At 45.2% G+C, this 26250-nt stretch overlaps 1 protein-coding gene across 1 annotated transcript in view; it reads left to right on the forward strand.

Annotated features, from left to right (window-relative positions):
- The window catches only part of LOC115311278, a 67930-nt gene extending 58173 nt beyond the window's left edge, over positions 1 to 9757 (forward strand). Inside the window, exons 7-9 of the mRNA XM_029969899.2 lie at positions 1432 to 1581; positions 5748 to 5883; positions 9611 to 9757. Of these exons, the coding sequence (XP_029825759.2) occupies positions 1432 to 1581; positions 5748 to 5883; positions 9611 to 9757 (433 nt within the window). The remainder of the gene's footprint in view (positions 1 to 1431; positions 1582 to 5747; positions 5884 to 9610) is intronic.
- The last annotated feature ends 16493 nt before the right edge of the window (positions 9758 to 26250 follow it).

A 26250-nucleotide genomic window follows, 5' to 3' on the forward strand; every position in this document is an offset into this window, starting at 1 on the left:
TCATCGTTACCTCAGAAAAAGTAACAGAACTACAGTTACAAGTTATAGTCTTAAAAAGTAACTCGTTACAGTTACAAGTTACCGAAAAAGTAACGTAGTTACAGTAACACGTTACTAGCAACGCGTTACTACTCAAGACTGGTATTTGTACGCGTATATGGCGACATATGGCCGTACTTACGCACCTATTTGGTCATATATGGCAGTATTTGCCCACTTATATGGCGATATTTATCCGTATTTGCCAATTTCTGTGGCGGTATATAGCTATATTTGCCTCCTTACATTATCATATATGGCCATATATAAAATATATCAGGGCACTATATTACATTTTCGTACGGGGTTCTTCACAACGTCGTCCTAGAGGTTGTCATGGCGATCATCTTAGAGGTCGTCCTAGATGTCTTGCTAGACGTGGCCTTTTAAAACGTCGTCTTTGAGGTCTTCCTGGAGATCGTCGTAGAGGGAGTCCTAGACTTTGTTTTTTACGTCGTCCAATAGAGCCTCGTCCTTGACGTCCTCGGCGTGTGTAAGGCATATTACAACCATTTCATCACCATACCATTTTCTTTCCTAATTGTGCTCACAAGCGATGTTCCTGTAAAGCTACCGTATTTCTTCGCGTTTGTCGAATGGACTGAGCTGCATCAATTTTGATCTAAGCATATACTCTGCTTGAGGAACCGCGTTTTGCATTATTATCAGGCGCACAGCATCCTTCGGAGCGGAAGAAAATGTGACTCTTCTCAATTTTCGACGCTTCTGATTGTACCCGCTGTGACAGCAAGGAGCGCAGCAGGTCGGCATGCGTGCTCACTGATTGTCGAACGACTCAAAGCTCCAGACGCGAGAGAAGAAAACTAATGCCCGAGTACCACTAGAGCGACAAACATAAGCAAACAAATACGGCAATGCTGAAATATATGCAGTATGTTCGCTATGGTACCTTTGGCAGTCGTTTAGTCATTCGGTGCTCGTGAATTGAGCTCAAGTGATTGCAAGCTTGTAAATGATACACTCGTGTACACGATGCTCATGTTTAAACATAGCCTCCTTTATTCGACAAAGCCTATTACTCACGAGAGACTCTGATTTGAGGCTTTACGCTGTAATTTGCATATGTTTGTGGTTCTAGTGAGACTTGAGCATTACGAGCCTCAAGCAACCACTGACACGAGTTAAAAAAACTAGAAACAACAACGGGCACGAGAAACCACCAAAAATCAATTTTAAAGCGACTACAGCGCTAGTCATCAAGTGATCTGCGAATTCGAACCACTAATCTCATAATAAAAAAATGCCGATCGTTAGCAGTAATTGTTGGCACGGAAGTGTCTGCCCCTTTTCTAAGCGAAATCAATCCACTTCACTTTTCGTCCAATATCGATGTAAAGGCGAGTTTTCTTTAAAAATGTCATCTATTTTCAGTCTAGGCACACCCTGGGATGAAGGTTACCAAGCACCTAGCTGTCTTGGCAAAGAGGAACACCTCATGAACATCTGGCCTTTTATTGCCCGGTACCCCACGTTTTCGAATTGCACAAAAGACTATCTCCTCCAGAAGTACCAAGAAAATCTGTAAGAACTTTGTTTTAAGACACCTGGCCTGTCTGACAGTTTATGCATAACGTAGTGAAATATGAACCGGAGTGTTGGTAAAAATGCATGACACTTTAGCCCATTTACTTCACGTTAAAGAACACGGTTCAGTTCAAAACCATAATGAAAAGCATGATGAAAATATATTGGGCAACATTGTGCAGGTTTTGAAGCTTTAACGGCCGAGTAAGAGTAGACACAGAAAAGGAACTTGCAGAAAGAAAGCTACGAAGCTAAGGAGGCATCACGTAACACAAAAGTTTTGGGAAGTAATGGCAATTATGTCAAACCTCTAAAAAACTATGAGACAAATGAGTGACTGGAAACTCAATTCGATATCAATGTATTAATATAATTAGTCTGGATTTAATGAACCGTTACACGGTGCGTGGTTTGGAAATTGTGCCCGAGCACCTTACGGACTCACTCCTTGTAAGCCGACGCTGCATTGTAAATTTCGAATTTCCACAGAAGAAAACATCTGGTAAGTTTAACCCTAGCCAAAAAAATCTGTAATAATTTCAAGAACCAATATATGAATACAAGACAGCGCATAATTCATTAGGAGACAAGGAGGTAGATGCGTACTACGCAACACAAGCAGCACCAAAAACGAATTGGCGCGCTTTCGCGATATTTACTTAAAAGAGTGCATTAACGAGCAATAAACTGTATTGTTTTAATTTACTATTTGAACAAGAATCTTCTGGGTACTTAGTCGTTTTAAAAATAGTCTTTCAATTCTATAAAACACTGACTCTGTTTAGTGACTGTAACTTTATACACATAAGACATTTGTCAATAATACTTTGTTTCGCCTTGAGTCAAAACGCAGACGAAGCTACGAGAAAATAGGGTCACTAAAATTGCATAAAAAGAGCGAAGTCATTGAGTTCGTAATCTTTGTTTTATCTGCTATCATCGACGAAACTATTTGAGTGCAGGCAATCCGCTGTAACCTCACACTTTAAGTTTGTATACCGATAAGTGTGTCCTAGTCTTTTAACTACACTATAATTTATGATAAGAGCTGAAACTTCCCTGACATTACAGGATTTAAAAAAGAAATCCCGATAATATATAGTGTCAGGTATTTGTATATATCTAACAAGCAATTTCCATGCGGTTTTCATCAAGTTTGTAATCCTAATTTGTTACACATTTACGTTAAGTAACCCTAAAAATTACTGAATGTAACGAGTTCATACTGAATTCTGCGTTGTTTAACTGACACGGCTCTACACACTAGCCTTTCGCAGGTTGATAATATTTTTCTATCGGCAAGGAGTGAGCGCAGTTAGAGATCATAAATTATATTGCAGAGAAATTGAACGGTCCAGCAAAAGGCGAACTTCATAAGTCGCCTAAATAAACCCTGACATGCTGTGAATGCAATCACCGTGACCGCGAAATGGTGTTCATGACTCCGATTTAATACCGGTATACACGTTTCACGTTTCGGCCCATTGTTTCGGTACGAGTGAGTCAACTGTTCTCAAACCTCAAGAATATGTAAAGAGAATATATACACCGCCTAAAAGCAAACTGACACTTGACATCTTAATTATAATTACATTGAAAGCAGAATAAAAAATATGGTTTTGTGGTAAAAAAAGCCGTCGAAATAAGTGAATGCTAATAAAATCACGTTGCGCATATTCAAAGATAAGTACGTTGTCGTGGAATGTGTCCCGATAGTTTTCGATTTGGCCCCGGATTCCTGACGATTTCAGAAATATTATTGTTCCGGTATTTCCAGCTCTTGTTTTAATTAGGTTTTCGTGTTTTCGGTAAATACTCACCAACATCGAAAATTAACCATTCGAAATGGTTTTTTCTGCATCGGTGAAAACTGAAAAATCCCGAATTTGTGCTATCTTTGAAAAAAATAAGAAGAACGCCAGTGTCACGGGAAGAAATTTTCTACCTTGCTTTTTCTCTCGTTGTTCCGGAACACAACCACACTCAACTGTCCTTGTGGTTATTCCTTTCGTTTACGATAACTTTACTTTCCTGTTTCCTTCTCTTTATCAGGAATACCGGAAAAATTATACATTAATATATTTGCTCCACTAATTATGCGGTCGCTTTATAACACAAACACTATAAACAACGATTTCTTCCGGCATTGAGGTTAGACAGCGAATACACCGTTCAAGGGGGGAAATCAACACCGACAGATAACCTCCGGATCTCAGGCATAATCAATACCGAAAATACAAAACCCTAGTTACAAAAGGAGCGAAATACAGCGTTGTATAATAATTAAACAAACAATTCATTAAATCACGAACAGCATTTCAAAAAGTATTGTGGAGTGTTGCGGAATAAATGGGCCTAAAGGAACTGCTTTATTGGCGACCAGCTTCAGTTGGGCTAGTTGGTGCATGGTACCTGGATAGTGCGAGCTTAGGAAACGAAAGCCCGAAAAAACAGAGATTGAAAAAGGAACAGAGGTACCTTTGGACTACAAAATAAGGTTAAATATATCTCTATATTTTTATATAGGGTCTCCCAAGTTTAGACTGGCCCTATCCTCGCTTTATTAGTGCTTTCTTTGCGCGCAAACGAAACGATAGTGTAGAGAAAAGTTGGTGGACCTTCGACACTGAGAGAGTTGCGCCAAAGGTTCAAAATAGGTATAATTTAATAAATTAACCTTAACCCTTTGTAATTTGTTGCTAATATGGTTCTAACAAGTCGGGCCCTTAGGTTAAGGGCGAAATTAATGGAAGACAGTAGTATTTGGATTCATAACAGCCTAAAATGTGATGTGTCATTGAAAAATGATGTGCATACTTGACAATGTACATGCGTCTGTGAGAAAATGAATCAACAAAATAAAATAATGAATTTTTTTACATAAAGTTACATTGATCCCTTTTTACTTGAGTCATCTGTTTCTGAGGATCGTGGGATAAGGTAGAGCATGGAGGGGGGCCTAGATGCAGAGTGCGGTACCTGCCATGAAGATTTTAAAAAAGTACAACTTTTTGGATACAGCTTCAGTGTGGCTGAATACGTGTAACATTTAAAGGGACACTGAGGGGGTACTTATGCTTGCCAAAGTTTTTATTTGTACATGCATATGATAGCTTAACTATCCAGAAAACAATTCGCGGCTAGGAATTCGTTTTCCTCACGCCCGAGTAGCGCCGACCTAGAACTGGCCGGTTGAGTGGCACTCATTGTCTTCTCAGTGGTCAAGGACCGTTTTCTATGATTTAGACACAACCAAGAAAGATAATCAAAGTCGTAGGTAATCGAAAACACACACATACTATTAGAAATACAGTAAAAATATGATGCACATATGTTTAGTGGCTTCTAAAAAGTTGCAAATACGTCGATTCAGGAAAACAAGTACCACAGCCATGTGACCTCCGGCACCTCTCTCCTCCTCCATATTTCTTCTTCCTCCTCAGTGTAGTTTTGGTTTCAGTTTCGAGCAGTTGCGTTTTTTACTTTATTTAAAATATAGGTTACGCTGTAGCAAAATACTGATTGGGCAGTCTTCTGAAACCATAATGAATCGCCTGGAAAAAAATAAAATCATAACAATTTCGGGGGGAGTCAGTGTTTCTTTAACGCGCGGTTGGGTTAGCAGTGTTTTTTCTGCGCTGAGTCAGGGGGAGCATTTGCTTGATTTATTTTTGCCATAAACGTAAATAATATTCTTTTTTAGGTAAAACTCAAATAGCTAGTTACAATGCTCAGTGGTCAAGATATAAATTTAATAAATTTTCCTTTAGATTATGAAGGAGTTGTTTGCATCAAAACAAAAGTAAATATAACGCATAATCTTTTAAATCCTAACAAGCACTAAGATTTGGCTTCCCTTTCCATCTGGCAAAACCTCGATCAATCATATCTGACATGATGTAGATATTGCAAGGAAACGAGTTGCTTCATTAACTTCAACATAGAGTCTGTTTTCCGTGTTGGGTATCATGTTAGTATGTCAGAGCATACCGTCTCTTGGGACTGAAATTTCGCGGTACGAAAATCTAAATCACTGAATATAACATGACGGCAGCATTTGAAATTGAAATGATATTGAAGCACTTAATACGATTGTTCGTTATTTTATTTTCTGATCGATTATCCTCAGGTTGTTTTTCTTATAAATAAGGGTATATTTTCAGGGATGCCGAACCGTGCTGGATGGATACTCCAACACCAATTGTATCAAGAACAAACGACTTACCGGTGCACTATTTTAAAAAAGAGGACTTCTGCAAGTCTGCACTATCATCGTCCCCTGAGGGTCAACAATGCCCGGTGGGTAGACGTTTTTCAATGATGTAAAATTTGATTAGTCTGTCATCCGTCAGATGGGTGAAATTTCTAAAAATCGTAATTTATAAGATTCAGAACTGATAGAGCGGATCCCTTGAATCCTTATTTGAAAACACCTCAAGCAGCCGAAGTCTTTTTTATAATTTCTGCCACATCACATTCTGCTTATAACCCCCTAATTTGTTCAACTTTCCTTTTTTAAGCAAGAAGTTCGTATATTGTTTATGTGAACTGAACTTACCTTGTGATCACACGAATGGTCTTATAGTGTAACGTTATATGTTCTTTTAGAAAAATTCTCTCTGCGAAGTCTTACACTTCTCTTATTTATTATCTGCTTTAACAGGCACTAATTATGATGATTGTGATAACGATAATGATGATGTGGCATTTGCAGGGCCGCATACACTTAGCAATGATTGATTTCTCTGTTTCAAACTGCCTTCATTCTAACTTAAAGTTAACCTGTTGGCCGCCGAATATGGCTAAATAGTTTAAGTACTATACCTTGAAACAAATTTTGGTGAGTGTTCGTGCTAGTTTTGAAACAATATTTATCGTTGGAGCAAATCTTTACGAAATTAATGACACGAGGAAACACTGCGCGTGGTTCATTTTCTGATAGACCAGCGCGGCGGAATTCTGCGCGCATCTAAACAAATGTGAACACCATGTTTGCTCGACTGAACAATCGACAAGACAGAACACTCGTCAGACGAGTCCAGAAAGCCTGAGCGCCCTCTCTTTATGAACAGAAACAATCAAAATTAATAATGTTAGTGCAAATATGTTGATTATCTTACAAAATATTCAATTAAGCGCTTCCATATTAACAAATATAAATAAAAAGAAATCCATTATTTGGTCAAGTTAACTTAAAGAAAATGCTTTCTTGCGCAACTCGTGGAGTGCAAGTCTGCCGTAAATAAACTGCTTAAATAAACCAAAAGAAAACTGCTTTCCCTCAAAGAAAAAAAATCTGATTGCATTCACGCTATCGAGCAACGTGTGTCACAGCGACAGCAGCTCGGCTATCGCTAAAGTCACGATCATTATGACGTCCGTACTTCGTCTTAGTAAAGTGTCCTAAAAAACAGAAAGTAGTATTCGTCGAATCCGCTACGAATTTTCCGAGGCCTAGCCACACGGCCCGTGAATTCCCCGTGGATGGTCGCGCTCATGCGCCGGCACAACGGTTGTCCGAGACAGTGACTGTTAAAATTAGAGCGACAAATAGCCCCCGGGACGCTGCCCCCTCTTTTTTTCACGCCTGGCCTCCAGCGCGAGCTCCTAGCTCTTCGACGCAAGTGCTGACTGCGTGAGCATGCTGAAGGCACCGGGAGTTCTCGTGAGAGATGACCACGCAATTCACCAGGCGAGGTTCCTACTAATACCTTTCGCTGTAAAAATCTTGCGAACAATATCATGTTGAACGCAGTCAATCAAAAGTCGCACCCTGCTTAGGGCAACGAATGGTGACAAAAAACGTGCATGTCGTAACATAAAGACTGTAACAAAATGGCCTGTGTAGGTTCGCACTACTGTTCTGCGCCACCGTATGAATTCTGAAACATGAAAAACCTCAAAAATTTGAAGAACGATTCGGCTCTTCAATAAATATCGGTCCTTGTGGAAAACGGAAAGTCCGCCTTATCTTGATAGTACTTACACTGCCGCAGTTGGTTTTCCACAGGCTTTCAAGGAAAGTGGGTACTTTAAACGACTTATTTTTCGCGGGTTCAATATTTCGCGATTTAGGTCATGGCTGAAGTTTTGGAATAATTCGCGGGTTCTAATTTTTGCGACGCGGTGGGACCTCAATATAGATTCCAAAGTGCTTATTCCTGGAATGGTTCGCGGGACCTATTTTTTGCGAATTGTAGGCGATTCGCGAGATTCGCGAAATTTAGGTCCTTCCGAAAATTAAGTCGTTTACAGTATTTGACTTTTTTCTTGCCCAGTGCATCCATCAGGCATTTTTACTTTCAATTGGCACAATAAAAGTGACACTGACCTTATTAATTTATAGAGCCGAATAAGTAAAGACTCTACTTCCTGGATTATGAGGTAACTGGCGTATATTGCAAATAATAAGATCAACAAAGTAAAGAGAAAGCAAAACGAACCCATAGCGTTGATCAAATATTGAATCCTCATACAACTGGGAAAAGACTGAAGAGATGCCTCTCATTGAATATAAAAGACTTTAACCTCAGCGTAATGAATGCCGTAAAGATTGAATCCATATTCACTTGAAGATAATTGCTTCATACTTTAAAAAAAATTGTAATTCTATTGCGTGCCTTCCACCAAATATTGTACAACGCTTTCTCTGCAATTGCCTAGCACATACGGTGCTCTATCGATTCCATATGCCAATAGAAACATTAAGAAAGCATTACACTTTAAAATTGGCCAAACCACGTAATATTACAGTGCTTCCGAAATAACTCAGCTTTAAACAATTACCAAGTCTACACTCCCTGATTTCCTACTGATTTCGGTAGCTTGTTTATCAAACTTGTTCTTACATTTTCCAAAATCTAAAATTCAATTGCCCATATGTTCATGGAGAAGCAGTTACATGCAAGAAAAGAGTTCTGATGAACCGGTGGTATGATAGCTTTAGCTTTTGCAACGTCGATGTCTATGAAAATTTGCCAACTGACTGTCTCTAATTGTCAACGATAATGGCTACCAAAGTTCATGACATACTAGAGTTTCTCTGTTTTGAGGGTCTATTGTCTTCCCGAGCAGGGGTGTTATTTTTGGGTTGTGAGCTCGATCGGCTTCCCGCGGCCAGTCGTGGTGCTGAACAGACGACACTGCCCGTTCGGGAACGAACGGTGGCTATTACCGTCTCACAATTGGGCACCAGCAGACAAACTGTGAGGGCCGTCTAGATCCACTTCCTTTATATAGTGGGTGAATGGTTAGGAGCAAAGTGAAACTCCTGGGACTATTTCCCCTTTATCAGAGCTAACTTTTATCAGGACGTTTCCTTCTCCAGTGTTCGCTCTACCAAAGGAGAAAGAGGTGAAAGGAGCTTCCACTTTACTCTTAACTTGTCATCGACAATAAGCGTTCATGTGGCCACGCACCCCAACCCTCTGCTGCGTCCTTCTGCAGCCTCCGGCGCTTGGCGAAAGGCGACAAGCTGGGCGCTTACAGGGTTAATTTGTTTTGCACATTTGGTGTTTTAGGGCAGGAAATTTGTGTTTCTGAAGAAAAGTCAGTGTTTTTCACGTATTATGCTAAAAAAAATAGGCTCGCATGCAGGGTTTTCTATATTCCATTGAACACGGGCGTTATCCGAGCACTGGTAAACCGATCGTACAGGTACGTGAAGAAAACGAGGTCAGTTACCTGGCTGTCGAACAAACCAGCATCCCCGCGGACAGTTAGTGAAGGAAGTGTTTTGAGTCAACACAAAATAAAGCTGCACCTAATATTATCTTTCCCAGTAACTTCAGTTTTTTTTAGACAATTTTGAATAATTTTTAAAGGATTTTGATAAACAAGTCTGGTGGTTTCTTCTTAGAGTTGATATGTTATTAGCGAACACAAAAGACACTACTTGTAATTTGACTCGACAAGATTGAATAATAAAGGCATTTTTTTACCCTACTTTGTTTCGGCTGTTGGAGACGTTACTAATTCTAAACGCAATATTGTCTGATTTTTTGTGTTCTTTTTTGTTTGTTTTTAGCATGATCATCCTGCGCAGGAAGATGTGCCGATCTGCAGGGTTGCATGTTGCAAGAACGAAAGAGATTTCAGAGGAATCTACAATTTATCACCCGATGGCAGACATTGCACAAGCGAAGACGCTGGAGATGGCAGAAAGGTGGGGTAAAGCAGTCCAGACATCCGTTTAATGTTTCAGATACTATAGGGAAATCCACAGATTTTTACTGAACTTCCTACACCTATGCGATATCTGCTTGTGGAAGGGCGATCCATTGTGTATTAGAAGAATTAAGTTTGTTGGTTAGGTCTTTCTTGAGACCGTCTTCTGACTAAATTGGAGCTGGTGATGTTTTACTGGCAGCGTTAGCAAATTTATATATATTTGCCGCAGCCGTTCTGTCTTTGGGTTAGTGGCCTACAAAAGTATAGTGAGCTCCGATTGAATAGACCACTATCATCACGCGTTCGGCGCATGTGTGACACCACCAGAACTTTAGCTTACAAAATGCAGGCGGCAGATCACGCGCAGAGCTTTAGCGAGATTGTCGCATGTGCAGAAAGCACGATGTTAGAATAACTGAATTTCAGTCAATGCATTAAGGAAAGCTTGGCGCCCCAAACCGGCTGGTGAGGTTCGTGTTTCGGGCTGTATTCACTGGACGCCGTATTTCAATGCACTGTTCATAGCGCCCGACCTTAGAAATAAAAAGGTCTAGTCCTCTGTATAGAGAGGAACGCACTTGTAATCAATGTTACTTCAGAAAGGGAGAAGCTCTACTTCCTGAAAGCAAGGGAGCAAAGTTCCTCTGTCGTCTTCATCGCATTACTAAAAACTCCGAAGCGAGCAAATTGTGCTGAATAAGGCTTGTGGAGGACGCTACGTCTGTTGCACGGCACGAGTGGTGTAGCAAATAAAACCATTCCTGAAACCAAAAGCCGTTCTCAAAAGAGCATGTTTGAAGCAGCCTACATGGCTTATGGACGCACGGTAACCAAGGAATACCCCGAAGCGTGAAAGAGGGTTAAATCGCTCGCCATCAGATGGCAGGGTAAAGCAGAGTAACTGCAAGCCGCTAGGATCGGTGGCGCTACGTACCGCCCGAGTTATGGGCCATAAAAAAATAGTTTTATTTGCTCGCGCCTCCATTGCACCTTGAGCACCTTTATTACACAGAGTCCTTACTTCGCGTTTTATTGTACTCTTTTTATTTTTTATTGTTGCATTAACAATCGTATTTTTTAGGTCCTAACATGTACTTTGTATACGTATAAGTTATTTGGCATCAACTAGTTTGTAACCCGTTCTGCCACAACCTGCAAAAGCAGGTTATCAGTATGTAGAAACAACTAAAATACACACATATACATGCATTCAGTGTTCTAGGTGTTACTGACAAAAATACGTTACTGGTTACTAGCGAAACAAAGGAACGCGTTAAAGACTCACGTTATCCCAAAATTAAAAAAAAAAACGCGTTACCGTTACCGTCTCTGATAAAAAGAAAGGCACGTGAATTTTGCGATACTCTTTATTTTTTAATGACTGTAAGAGCGTTTTTTTTTTTTTTTGTCTACAGGGTTTTTCGACCTTGCGTGCAAAGGGCGTAGGCTTTAGGGTTCATCTAATCTGAGACTTTCTACGGAGGCAAAACCAGGGATAAAATATAATTTATTTGGAATGAGTGCAATAATTATTGGCTACGCGCCTATACATCGTTTCAGCTTAGATCCTAAAGCAACTGACGATCCGAGTTAATGGGACCAATCAACCAGCGTCAAAAACGAATGTCACTGGGTGTAATTTGGTTCATGATTGGTTCAGCGTTGGCAGAACACGTGCAGAAACATAACGAATACCGTGATTGTGCTCTTTTGATGCTTTCTGGTTGGTAACATCAGCTCTACGGCGTCGGCTGCGTCTACACGAAAAAAATGAGTCTGTTTGTTTTTCAGTTCTTGTGAAGAAGATGTAAGGAGTGACGTGAGTGCGTTACCCATTACTGTTTTGAAAAAGTAACGAGTGCGTTAAATACGCTACAAAGACACTATGCGTTACAAGTAATTCTGTTACTTATAACGCGTTACCGCCAAGACTGCATACATTACGCGTACCACAAGCATCATCTGGACATATGCTACAAGCGCATACACATACATAGCACATACAAGCATGACGCAAACAGCACACATCCCCCTTTTTTTTTACCCCACACGATCCTGATTTCTTTTCTTTATTGCAAGAAAGCAGGTGGTACACATTCCATATAAAATTGCACTGCAGCATATTTGGCAGCGCACATTAAAATTCCCGCATCTCGAGAAGAGGGCCACACTCGCACAGCAACTCGGGCTTGGGCTCGCAGGCCGAAAAAACGCTCGCAACACACTTCACAAGGTTGCAAAAATAAAACCGAACTTCTTTCGCAGTTGCGTCGGCATGCCTCACTGCCATACGCGGATGCCATATGCTGAAAAGCCCCAGAAGAAAAAAACATGTCATGCGGTACATTGTCATCGTTCCTCACGTGCAAAAAACGTGTGCCCAATTGGCTAATGTTTCTTTAGCGTGCGTTGGATGACATGCCCGAAAATACAGCGTCCAAACAGAAAATAAATACATGTGCAATGGTCTCCGGGTCTCTGCATAAAGGCAGTCAATAGACCAGGGAACACCTAACCTTTTTCTCTTAGCCCTCTTAGCCACGCCTTCACACGTAGAGTGTTGGTGTGCAATTTAAAAAAAAAAGTTTTCCTCGAAGGGAATATGCACATGTGCTTCACTCACTTCAGAACGTCTTGGGCACCATTACAAATAACAGCACGGTACATTGGGTGGGAAATAAGCTGATCAGCAAGTCACACTTGAGTATTTTCTTGCTTACAACAAAGAGGTATATTAAGAAAAAACGCGCATTAAAAAAAAGGAATGCGTCGACAACTTCTTTCTGGAAGCCAACGAGTCTCATTGGCTCACCGTCACACGAAGATACAAGCAAGAAAGCAATATGAGACACCAGTTTTACTTGGATAAATGTACGTATAAATAGTTGTTCGTGATCGCACACAAAAAAAACGGGACACAAGCTGCCTTACAAACAAATGCGACAACCCCAACCCACCATCGCGTAGGCGGTGAAACAAATTGTCACGTCTCCTTGGCTCCCAACACGAGCTCCAGATGAACTTCTCAAAAGCTCGATGTAACTTTTGTATATTTGCCCTCGCACAATGAATGGCCTGCAGGACATATCACACTTTAGAAATCAGAAACACGTTGCAGACCGCCGCGAAGCGCGCCTGTCAAAACCGGTAGCGACGCCCGACCAATATTCTTTGTTCTCCCGGTAAAAAATGAGAGGCACGCCAAGGCATGTACGCGTTACGCTGTCCCACCCTATACCTTCATGCACCGAAGGCGTCGTGGCCCACGCCCCACGCCAAAAGCCTCGACACTTTGTCAAATTTACGGCAGCCCCTGTAGCCTCACAAAACCTATTGGCCAAAGTCACCGCAGCACTCACGCTCGTCTTGTCGCTACAAAAAACAGCCACGTCGTCGGCGTAGTTCATGACTTTCTCTACCGCGTTTCCCAGCCGGAAACCGCCGCACAGTTCACTGTTTAAAACGCTCAGAGAAAATAGCTCCAGGTACAAATTGAAAAATAGAGGTGACAAGGGGCATCCTTATCTGACAGAGGAACGAACGGTTATCACATCGGTTAACTCTTTGTTTACAATGAGCCGGGTTGTGCAACCTTTGTGCGCCCATTCTTGCCCCCTCCAAAATAACTGAGCCAACATTCACTCCCTCTAAAACATCAACGAGTACATAGTGTTCAACGCGATCAAATGCTTTATCGAAGTCGATCTGATGCATGGCGGCTTGGCCGTTGCCGTTATCACACGCCTCCAGAACATTGAGAGCTACGTGAATGTTTTTTGTCATAGAGCGGCCCTGAATCCCACCGGTCTGATGCTCCCCGATCAGTTGGCGGGCTACGCCTTAAAACCGACGGGCTAAGATTTTCGCGAAGATTTCGTAGTCGACGTTGCACAGCATTATCGGCCGATATCCTGTTACTTTACAGAGTTCATCGTCGTCGTCACTTTATTGGGATCAGTACGGTGTACTCTCGCCCGGAAGAATTCGGCAGCGTTTTACGTTCGTACACTTGGGAAAACACTCATAACAAAACAACGTCTAGTGAGTTTTTGAACTTTTTGTAGAACACCGCCCCTATACCATCTAGCCCAGGCGTTTTTGCGTTGGGCAAATTATCGATGGCCCAATGCATCTTCTCTACAGAAATAGGTTCTACGAGCCTCTCCCGCTCGTCTGCGTCGAACTGGGGAAGAGACTCTTGTAGGCTCCCGCACACGGGGTTTTTCCTCCCTTTGGTTTGGCTATCAAATAGCTGCCGGTAATGTTCCACGAAGGCCTTCTGGATTACAGTCAGGCTCGTGCTGATCATTCCCCGATATTCTATTTCCCTTATCTCGTTGTGGAGCACGCACCTCTTCTCCTCGGCCAAGGCACGTCTAGTCGGTTGCTCGCGTAGTAAGAACTTCCTGACCGATCTCGCACTACGGCTCCACGGAACCGCTCGCGGTTCAACTCGTCTAGACGTTCTTTTACTCCCTCTGAATCTTTAAGTCCAGTACAAGGATTCTCACACTCGGCTCTCGACAGGACCGCTAAATCGGTGGTTAAACTGTCCTCAACAAAGCCTGCCTCAAAAGGTAAGATAGAGGACCTTTCCATCGCCATCATTTTAATCTCTTGCTTAATGAGCTCCCACCACTCAAAAGTTCCCCCCTCGCTCTTTCAAAAGAGCTCTCACAAGTTTTATCTGCCGCCTTTAGAGAGGCTTCGTCGTTGTAGAGTTTTGCATTAAACTTCCAGAGCCTACAGTTGAATGGCTTCGGCGAAGCCTGTTCGCCTATAGTTGTTGAAAGAAAACAGTTATCCAAACAATAAACGGGCATGACGTGGTACTTTCTTAACATGGCTGCAACAGCAGCTGACACGTATACACTCTATCTAATTGCGCATGTGAGTACGCCTGGAAATGTGTGAAACGAATCTAGGACGTTTCGTTTCTCACAGTTCCGGCGTTAACCAAATCAAATTCATCGATCAAATAACTTAAAGGGGCCCTCCGGAGCGTTCTGCAATGGCCTAGTTATGGCGGTAACTGAATCTACAGGCCCTAAGGATCCTAAAAATCATAAAATTACGGTCATGCATGGCGGATTTCCCAATTAAAATTCCTATCAAAGTCCCCGGCACGACCCCCTTTCTGAGATGACCCTGGAAAACGGGAGGGGCATCTCTTTACGCGTCAGCCAATAGCAAGCGAAGGATTCCGGCGTCACTGCGCGTCACCGACGCGGCCGGCCGCCGACCCGCTGAGGAATCTCTCGAACACGCGCGGACAGTCGTCAAGGAGCCCGGACTTTGTGCTCGGCAGTCGTTGTTCGCCGCACCGCACCGTGGCGCTGCTACTGCAATACGCAATCGCATTCCACAGATGACAAGGAAAAGTTTGCATCGTTGACGTGGAAGGATCGCAAAGCTGGCTTCGGAGTCGGGATCCACGGGAAGATGGAACACGTGTCCCGCAAACGCACGCCTGCAGACACCACGGGAAGCAGACGAGCCGACGCGCCGACGCATCACCCCCTAGCAACAAGCTTGCGGGGAGAAAACATAGTTCGCTGGTTTTGGAGCAATAATTGCGGACTATGTTTCCCGCACCACAATCAGTTTACGTTTGTGTTGTTGCCTGTTATCGCTTGCCTATGTTGTTATCGCTGGCCCGTCCGCCCAGCGTCATGATCACGTGATGTTCCCGGCAGTGTATATTATCGGCCCGATCAATAAACGGGGGCTTTTTTGGTGCCTTCATGACCTAGAGCGCAGTTCGTCGTCTGACTTCTTTCCGGCACGCATACGCCTAGTATGCGGTATCGCTACATGGTGTCAGAAGTGGGATTCGAACCCACGCCCGGGAAACCGGAACTAAGAAGCTTGCTCGGCATGGCCAATCATCTAGGTCGCTTTTTGCCTCATCTTGCGCAAATTACGGCCCCGATGCGTGCTCTCTTGCACAAAGATAGCGAATGGGTCTGGGGGTCAAAAAAAAGTCAAATTGGACGTTTGAGTGATTTATACAGCGTAAGGTTGGTCTGCCAGTAGGGGCGACACTGGTTTACACTGTAGATGAGCAATTTAGCCAGTGCGGTACAACCGCTAGCCTGGGGTCTTTAACGTGCACCACGCAGTAGTGATACACGACCGCACGCCGGTACGATGCTCATCCAGATCGAAACGGGCAGGGGTGGGGCTCGAACCCAGGATCCCTGGGTTCGGCAGCGCGAGCTTTCGCTCCACGCGCGTCGAGCTGGGTGTGACCAAGAAAAAGCACTGAACTAGCTGAAAGGGCTCATTTGTTCTGCGCAATGTATGGCCATGTACGATGCAACGCTTCCAACTGTCCTTTCAGCTGACGCATCCTCTTTCGGGCTGGGAGCTGTCCTTTATCAAGCGCAGAAAGACGGCCACCGCAGGCCGATAGCTTTCGCATCTCGTTCCCTCACGAACACAGAGCGAAGATACTCCCAGATAGAAAAAGAAGCGCTAGCACTGACGTGGGCGGCTGAAAGGTTCGATGAATACATACGTGGCCTAAATGTTATTTTCGAAACGGATCATAAGCCTTTAGTGTCTTTGCTGGGTCAGATGGCCATTGATGATATGCCACCCCGAATTCAGCGGTTCCGGCTACGACTAATGCGCTATCTTTACAGTGTCCAGTATGTTCCCGGCAAATCGCTAGTCACGGCCGACACTCTTTCGCGGTCCCCTGTCAAATGCGGCGACTCCGAAAAGGGGTTGTGTGTGTCGCAGGTCACAGCATATTCTAAGGCGTGTTTGCTTGGCTTGGAAACGGGGGACAATTTTTTGTCTAGAGTGAGAGAATGTCAAATTAAGGATGACATTTGTAAACACCTCATCAGACTGTGTAAAACCGGTTGGCCAAAGAAACCAAATGTACCTTCGTTTCTCACGCCATACTGGCAAGATAGAGCATGCCTTAGCGTGGATGATGGTCTCTTGTTGAAAGGATAAAGGCTCGTAATCCCACAGTCTCTAAGAACAGAAGTGCTGCGCAAACTGCACGATGGGCACCAGGGCATCGGCCGTTGTCGCAGTGTTGCTAAAGGTTCTGTCTAGTGGCCAGGATTGAGCACCGAACTGGCACTGTTCGTGAATAGGTGCAGTGTTTGCGCACAACATGCTCCACAACAAGCCGAGCCGATGATGGCAACCGCAACACCATCGTTTCCTTGGGAGAGAGTGGGAGTTGATCTGTGTGTAATCAACGGCCAGGCGTACCTTGTCGCGGTTGATTATCTTTCACGTTACCCTGAGGTTGCTATTCTGCCTTCCACAAGGTCGGGAACAGTCATTGAAAGACTGAAAAGTATTTTTGCTAGACATGGAATCCCTGAGTGCGTTGTGACCGATAATGGTCCTCAGTTCGCGTGTAACGAGTTTGAACAGTTCGCTGTGTCGTACGGGTTCCGCCATGTCACCGTGAGTCCGAGACACCCGCAGGGGAACGGAGAAGTAGAGCGAATGGTCCAGACGGTTAAGCATCTCGTTTTAAAGTCCAAAGACCCTTACCTGGCACTGTTGGCTTACAGGGCAACGCCCGGCATTCTTGGGGTCAGCCCTGCTGAAATACTTATGGGTAGGCGACTGAGGACCAGGGTTCCAATGCTGCCACGCCATCGAAATCCGGGAGAAAGCCGCCCGAAAGAAGTAGTGGCCAGCGACCAGAAGGCTAGGAGGCAGCAGTGCCGCTACTACAACAGACGCCATCGGGCCAGACGGCTTCCCGAGCTGGAAGCAGGTGACCCGGTCTGGGTGACGGACATGCAGTCCAAGGCCACAGTCCTTGCACCGGCGCCGAAACCGCGGTCATATGTGGTGCGGACAGACGACGGCGTTGATCTCCGCCGAAACAGGAGAATGCTTAACAGTCTCCCAAAAGAAGGTGAAAACGCGGAGGCATACGAGTTTCCGGACAATAAACAGCAGTCGAGTACTGCACAGTTGGGTCATAGCACGGACGACTCTGCGACTACGACTCTGCGGCTACAGCAGCCAAGTACTGCACAATTTGCCCATAGCATGGACGACTCTGCGGCTACAGATTCGGCGCCTCCATCTTGCGCGGTAGCCAATGGTGACCCTACTCGCACTGTAACTCGGTTTGGAAGAGTAGTTAAGAAACCCATAAGGCTGGGTATTGATGACTATGTTTTGTTTTGAAGTTCGGGGGCAACGTATATTCTTTGTCTTGTATGTGCGACGTTTTTCTTGTTCCCGAAAAAAGAGAGATGCGTTGTTGCCTGTTATCGCTTGCCTATGTTGTTATCGCTGGCCCGTCCGCCCAGCGTCATGATCACGTGATGTTCCCGGCAGTGTATATTATCGGCCCGATCAATAAACGGGGGCTTTTTTGGTGCCTTCATGACCTAGAGCGCAGTTCGTCGTCTGACTTCTTTCCGGCACGCATACGCCTAGTATGCGGTATCGCTACAACGTTTTTCTCAAGCTCTAATTTACAACAAGCTTAAAATGTGCTGCAATAATAACGTTCGCATTCACCGCGAGATGCAGCATTTCCATTGGTCAAGTTTTAGCGATGGGCAGGGAATAGGGCATTGTTTTTTAAGAGAAAATAATCCCGATATATTTGTACTGCCCTCTGCTTAATAAATGGTTTTGTAATCTAAAACTTTGTATACATATTAACTTGCACCTACTACGCAATATAACAACATAAACAGACGATCGCAGAAAGCTCCGGAGGGCCCCTTTAATACCGTAATACACCTATTTGTGCGTTGCCGAGACGGGGACCTGTTCGTTGTTCGGATAACACAATTAGAATCCCCATACAATACTACTATTTTATCACACTCTACAAAACGGCGCAAGCCGTAAAAAAAGGCAACGCGTTCGTTCACTGTACTGGGAGTATATAAACCGATAAACCGTCATTGAACTCCTGAAAATTAAAACGAAAATCACACAAAATAAAGCGCCCTCCTTCTCGGTGGTGACACCCCACTCCGACAAGGCTAAAAACCTACTAAAAAAAAAGAAAAAGAAAAGAAAGCAGCCCCCCAACGCGCCGACGGCCGGCGTGACAAAAGGTTCGTAAGATGTTAAAAAACGCTCTAGCGCGGTCGCTACCTGCTATTACTTAGCCATCTTAGTCTCCTGAACCGCCAAGAAATCGGGTCTCTCTTCGATGAGCAGACGCTGTACTTGGTACTGTTTTCTGCGCCTGCCTACTTCTAGAACATTTAGCGTTGCGACTTTGATGGCTTTGCCGGATGTACAGATCATGCAAGTCGTGGTGTAGCACTTGCCTTAGCCTCGCAAAAGAGTCTCTGATACCAGGCGTTGCCGCCTCACTTGCTGTCGTGGCGTCACCGGTCGTCCGGTGGAACGTTATGTTCCGACTTGTACCGACCGCGCTTGCCCACCCCCAACAACGGGTTGGGGTTGGGGGTCGTCCCCGTCGTCGCGTCCGTCTCTTCGTGGCCTCGCTTCGTGGAGTCCGTCGTTTCGTCCATGTCCTCGTTGCCTTTGGCTGCCTTATTGGTCGCCACGGAACAGGCTGGAGGTGAAGCATTGAAAGAAAGAGGGACACCTGGGCTTTACTTAGAAGCGGCGTGAGCCGCCCGACCGCGTCTTCCGCCACGATGACTTGTGGCAGTGTGGCGTCTCTGACGCGGAGCCCCTGCTGCTCATCAGGCTGCGGTTGAACGACGTAGTCCAGTCCTTGGACAACCAGCCCTGCCTCCTTTGTTTCCATGATCAAAGGCGAAAGGTCGGCCACCACGGCTCCACCGGTGACGCCGCCGTAAGTCTTGACACACCCGTCCCCGTGGTGACCAAAACGATAGCACACCGAACACTTTGGCGAGAGATTGTCGCGTCTTATGTGCCCGGTGCGCTTACAACAAAGGCAGACGGGCGCGCGCCCGGGGATCACATGTGCACGTTGCCTCCCTGAAGCCTCAACTGGTATGGCATGCTGTCGGGCGTGACACCGTTCGTGAGCGTCATGCGTACGATGCACGTCGTCGATTCGATGGCCTGGAATCCCTCGACACGCCACATTGCGCGAGATACTTTGACCACTTTCTCGTACGGCTCGCAGAGCTTGCTCACCGCTTCGTCGGGGACCGGGAAGGCGACCCAGTGAACCCGAAGGCGCACCTCGGTGGAGCAGGGGTCGATGACGACGCACCGTAGGTTCTTGATGGTCAGCTCTCCCAGGTTCACCAGGCGCTTCCTGGCCTCTGGCGTCTGAAGGGTAGCCAGCCACACATGATTTATGTGATATGCGCCCAATGAGACGATATCAGACAAAACAGCGGTGCTCTTCAGTTCCTAGCGAATGTCTTCAATTGTGTAGGGACGCCCCTTGAGGTCGCAATGCAGCAGAACAGAGTTGACACAGGTTGCACCGGTAGGTACTGGTGGGAGTACAATCCTGTATTTTACCGTAGAAAGTACGGTGGCAAACGGCAAACTACCACGGCCGTCAAGGGCCGTAATCGCCGCTCCGGAAGAGTTAGTCATTCTGCGACCGCCTCTATCGGCAACCGGAAACAAAATCACACTACCCTGATTACAACTTGCGACCTCTCCGCTTCGGCCTTTTATACTCGTTGTTTTGAATTTACATATTTTCTCGAGGAGCACCGAACCAATGAATAATATTCCCAGCATGATGATTTTTTGTCATTAATGTCATGCCTCCGAAAGTATTTTCAACGACTCTCTCAGAAATAAATAAACGCTCGTGCCGTAATTATTTGAAAGCCGATAAAACAAGCCGCTCCACTGCGGTTCTAAGAGATGTGTTTGCAATCCCACACAGCACTTTGTGAAACGGCTAGAATGACGCTAGCTTTTCTATCGTAGTATTTGCTGTCTATTTTTGCTGTTTCCGTGCGGCTGCAATTGTCGTCTTGAATTAATCTCCGTAGAGGGAATATTCACTTCGTTGGAAGCGATGCATCACGGACAAAGAAATTATTTTTCAGCCAACTCGAATACAGTCCAAGCCGCGATTTGTGGCAGGATTTAAGTGCGTAAATCTACGCCGTCCTAAACTCTAAAACTTCTAGCGCTCATCCCATCATCCAGTTAGGAAGCAGTTTCTCCAGGAACCGTACGATAAATAAACTTCAAAATAAATATTAGCTTTTTTGACGAATTTAGTTTCTTAATACTAAAATTGGCCAATTTACGTGCTTTCCGTCATATTTCAAGACTGCTGAATCCCCCGTCCAGAGCGCAATTGCTCTCGGGGTGTGGACAACACGAAGTTTGCAGACGACAGTCACATTTAATACTGCACAACGGGAGTTACGTTTAAGACCAACGTTACAACATTGCTATCCACAGATCGATCGATTTCACCGTAAGCACTGAAGTGACCTTATACTCTTTAATTTAAAGCAAGATGACAACCTGCGACGATTTACGTTATCCCACCTTGCTGTTAATTTACGGTTACGCGAACACACGGAAACATCAAGGACAATCTAGTTTTGTTTGTTCGCACCGCATAACACTGCCATCGTGATGTTGCTACTAGGTTGCTGTCACGCGGGAATTCAAAAGCAGGTTGATGGTCGGTGTGCACTCAGCATAAGAGAACGGAGCCGAACGCAGCACAGAAGACAGGAAGGCATCCGCCAGCAGCACCTGCCAGTCTTTGACGCAGTTTCCGCAATTTTTATAACGTCGTCAAAGGCGTCACGTCGTTCGGCATGGTTTCGAAATTCGGAAAAGGCCATCTTAGCCTAGTTTACGTATCGCTGCTGGAACTGCCCCCGAACTAAGCTGTTTGTAAAGGCTTTGCTTTCTGGTTTGACAAAATTAGTCGTAAACTAGTCAATAAACCCAATATGTTCTGCGATTTGGGGCTGGGAGACGGGATTACAGCCGGCCTTTGCCACCGCTGAATCCCGATCAACGCAAAAATGTTTAGCGATATGCTCTAAAAACGAAACCATAAAAAGATGGGGCGGGAAGGCGGAACTTCTTCCCGCGTGCCTGGGGGAGAAAAAACCTCTCGTTCCTCCCTTCGTCTCCTGTGTGCTTGGATGCGTCAGTGGAAGAGAGGAAAACACGCCGTTGCTAATTTTTTCTCTCTCTTTTCTTAGAGTGCATGCCCTGAAAGAACACATATTTTCAGGGTGATTACTAGCGAAAAACTGCGCAAAAATGACGAAGAGAGGTGGAAAACGTATAAACGACAAGCCCTGATTTACAACTGACATTTAATACGAAGAAACATAAAGCCGTCGAACCACCACAAACGTCGAACACTTTTTATCTGCCTAACTTATGAGGGTATTTACAAACTTGCTTGAAAACGACACATGTGCGTGATATTTCTGCTGAGCAAAGTGATAGACCGAGGGCTGAAAAACACTCCCTCGTCGCATCCTGACATGCTAAAGACCTCCTTAATCGCCCCATTACTTTGATTAGTTTTCCGCGTCCCAATCGAAGTGTTAGTAAATCGTGGCACACACCCGTACCCGTCACTGTGTACCGCCAGATGGCCGGAAGAGGAATACCTTACAGCTTTAGAATGCTCCCTCAACCTATCCTACCGGCCATTGGGCGGCACACCGTGACAAGTATGGGTGTTTTCCACGCTCTACAGACAATGAATTGTGACCCGGCAAACCAATACAAAAATCAAGTAGATAGCGGAGGCGCTCAGCATGTCACGATGCAAGAGAGGGCAGGTGTGTCACCTTTCCGTCCATCGCCTTTCCTAGGAGCGATATTACGTACGTAGGTCGTTTTGAAGCGAGTTTGTAAATACCTTGATAATATAGGTACATAAGCGGTGTTTTGTGTTTTTCAACGGCTTTATATTTCTTTATATTAAAATCCAGTTGTAAGTCAGCGCTTGTCATGTCTACTCCTACCCCTCCTCCTCCGTTTCTTGAGGTGTTTTTTGTTTGTAATGAACCACCAACTCACCCAAGTTTCCACTTTTATAGGCTTTTAAGAGCAACAAAATTGATGGTGCGGAATGCACGTCGAAAAAGAATCTGGAAGCTTGAATCTAGCGCGCACTCAGCAGCCATGGACTCAGCTAATGTCGCCGGTGGTTAAATAAGGACTCATTTATTTTCCAACCGACACAATGTTTGGGGAGGCAAGTTAAAAAAAGCCGTTTATGCCGATTCACAAGGCGGACTGAGGCGCGGACGGAGTGATCACGTGACGACATGTCCGCGGTTAGTCCTTCTCCCAAGTGCATTCACACGAGCGAGACGACGAGTGGACGCTAGCGAGGACGGACGGAACCTATTCGCTACCCCTCAGTGCCGCGGAACTCCAACATCGCATCGTGAAACCATTGTCGAAGAGACAAATCGCAGTTTGCTACCGCGATCAAAAATCGTACGCCGCTGTTAAGTACAGTTCGTGAGAAAACACCGTGATAGTCTTCGCGCCAAGAGCCACTAGCTTTCCTGACCCAAGGCATGATAGTGACACAGCTATGGTCATGCTCCAGAAGGCTTTGTCGTAGGAGCGACGAAGTTCGCGGCTTTTGGAGGGGTGTTTGGAGATGCCTTCACGCACTCCGCGTTCGTGCAAAACACTCAAATACATTACAGCCATTTTGACTGAAGCTTCTTTACACAGACCCGGAGGTGTATCGAAGAGAGAGAGAGAGGAGGGTTTATTAAGCAAGGACAGGGAAGTTAACCTAAACACAGGTTCTGGTTGGTTTACTGTGTACTGGGGAGAAGGGGCAGGGGTAAGAAAAGATGCGACGATGAGGAAGAAAGATTAGTTGAAGTTGTCAATGAGGGTGAGCAATGGTAAAAATGTTCAAAATCTCACTGGCACTTATAACCAACTACAAAGTGTCTGATCGATCCATCTTCAGGAGGAACACTACCAAAACTTTTGTGGCCTTGGTGTACCAGAACCTGAGCTTGGTCAGCCGGACAAAGTTTCTGCAGTTTTTTTTACGCGTGGAACCATGAATCGCGCGACGAAATGAACCACAGAACGCAATTAACTCAGTGATGTGCCGTCTTTCTTTTGATCGTCCAAAAGAAAACAACATTGTATCATTGCCGGATTAAAACACTTTTCCACTCAATCTCCTCCTAAAACCTCTTAGAGTGAAAAGGTGCTTCCTGCGATTCCTGCGATCCACAAGGTGTGGATCGCAGGAATCGGTCACGTGACGGTCACGTGGTACACGGTCCGCAAACGAACGTCGCGATTCCGTTCGTCGTGTGAATCCGCTATTACTAACAGTCCCAAGCTGGTCCCAAGCCTTCAAAAAATACAGCAGCAGTGGAGCACGTTTTGAAATGCATACATATGCATTTAAATGCATTTAAACAGGTAACGAAAGAACAGCATTGGCAAGCTTTCACATAAAAAAAAAAAAAACACTTTCTATATATAGCTTGCAGCACTGCGAAATCTGGAGCAGCTGCTCTCCCGTCAGAAAGTTGGGAGAGCGAATCGCTGAAGTTTTGGGAGGGAACCCGGCCAATGACAACTCCAATAATATGCTTAGACCCCAAACAACGTTTTCCGGTGTGGATCTTAGCATGGTGAAATTCATAACAATAAATTAGCCACGCCATTCGCTGGGCCCCCTCCGTACATTTCAGTGATTGGCTGTCCAAGTGATCACCAGACTGCTCAGAGTGAAGCGTCACCCCTTACTGCCGGTCATTTCTACATACAGGCTCCTTCGAACTACGACCTCTGCGATGTGAAACTAACGGTGGACCTAACGCTCGTGGAACATGACATACCATTTTCGACACGAATGACGTCACATGCAAGCCTACATTAGAGTCTAGAGCCACTGCAAGAATATCAAGCGTGGCTCCTCACTGGTGACTCATGTGTGCAAGCATTTGCAGCGTGCGCCTTAAAGTAGCATTGGCAAGTTTGTACCTGCACGCACTTGCCCGCGCGAGGGGACATAGCGGCGGCCGGATGCACTTCTTACAATCAACTATAAGTTGTTTTCACAGGACATCAATCCGCCATTTTGTTGTTAGATGTTAGAGGGAGGAAACATGAACTTTTGTGCATAACCAATTTGAAAGTGTGATATAAATCTTTGGAGTGCTCTCTTTCCGGATTTGCCAGGCTCCTAATAACAACAAAATGGTGGACGAAATGGCGTCGGTAAAAGCACTTTATAGCAGCGTTAGCTACCGGGGTATCGCTACGCTTTTCCTAGTGTCGAATCTCTCCCTGATCGGTCACGCGCGGTACCATAGCATCGGGCCGACCTGGCTTGGTATCATGACAACCCAGAGATGCGAACAAGGCCGAGGATTGCCGAAGTAGCGTTCAACTATTTCGAAGCGCCTCCGGTGTATCTGTCGTCCGTTTCTTTCGCTTCTCGAATAGCGATAAACTTCAATATGCGGTGAGTGCGTCATTCATGACTTTAGTATGTTCGCGCCGATATGCCAACCAGGATCCTGCGTGTGGTTTACACACTTTTACGGATTTTACCGCGTTTCATGATCAGATAGAAATATAATATGAGCCATACTATCAAAGACGCCGCTAGGCGCTACTAGCAGATCGCTTAAAATAAAGCCCTGGATAAAATAAAATAAACGATGGCTGTACTTGTCCAAGTACCGCCATCGTTTGATTGTGCCGCGGGTGTTCCTATTGGATGCCTGCGATGCGCCGCCATTTTTTGCTGATAGCGCATCCCACATCCAGGCGCGCATGTTCCTACTGGTCTGCTGCGGATGCCGTTGACGCGCCGCCGTTCGCAAGCAAGTTCCTATAGGCCTACTGCAGATACCGGCGCCGCGTCCCCTCGACCAACTAGATTGGCGGCTACGCTCCGTCCTTTTTAACTCAAGTGCGTACCAGCATGCACCAGCTTGTTGGAACTTGTTAATAAAATTCATTTAGCACTTTGGACAACAAAAACTTCCCTTGATAAAATTCACGCTTACAAGTACCCTAAACTGTTTTTCTGGAATCGTGCAAAACGCGTGCCAAGACCGGATGCTCCGCCGCCATTTGCTCCCAAGGGCCGCTCAAGACACGGGCCTCCTGCACTGGCGCATTTGACTCTACTGAAAAAAAAACGCAAACACCTCGAGTGGCTTTAGCTCACAATGGTAACCCCGAGGCCCTAAATGAAGATCACAATTGGCGATCCTGACGTTGTGCATCTAGATCTTTTTGCGTCGTGTCGCTCCTCTGGCAGCTAAGACTGCCATATACAGTGGCTCCAGGGTTTGCCTTTACATAATATACTGATCTTACAAACCCATTTCGATACAACGCCGCTGCGGCAGCTCATCGAGAGATCTTTAGTAGGACTTTACGATTGAGACTTCCCTGCCTTCTGGCTCCCGTGAACTAAAGTTATGGCGGAATCACGCCTGCGCCGACGCTTTGTGAGATCGCTCCGTAGTTTTTTCTATATTGCGCATGCCCCAAAGAGGGTACACTAGTGTGCTGCCCAGTGTTTGGTTGTGTGCGCGTTGGTCTCCAGAGCAATAACTGTTCCAAAGC

This window comes from Ixodes scapularis, unplaced genomic scaffold, assembly GCF_016920785.2.
Source record: "Ixodes scapularis isolate PalLabHiFi unplaced genomic scaffold, ASM1692078v2 PGA_scaffold4__175_contigs__length_147842914, whole genome shotgun sequence".
NCBI lineage: Eukaryota > Metazoa > Arthropoda > Arachnida > Ixodida > Ixodidae > Ixodes > Ixodes scapularis.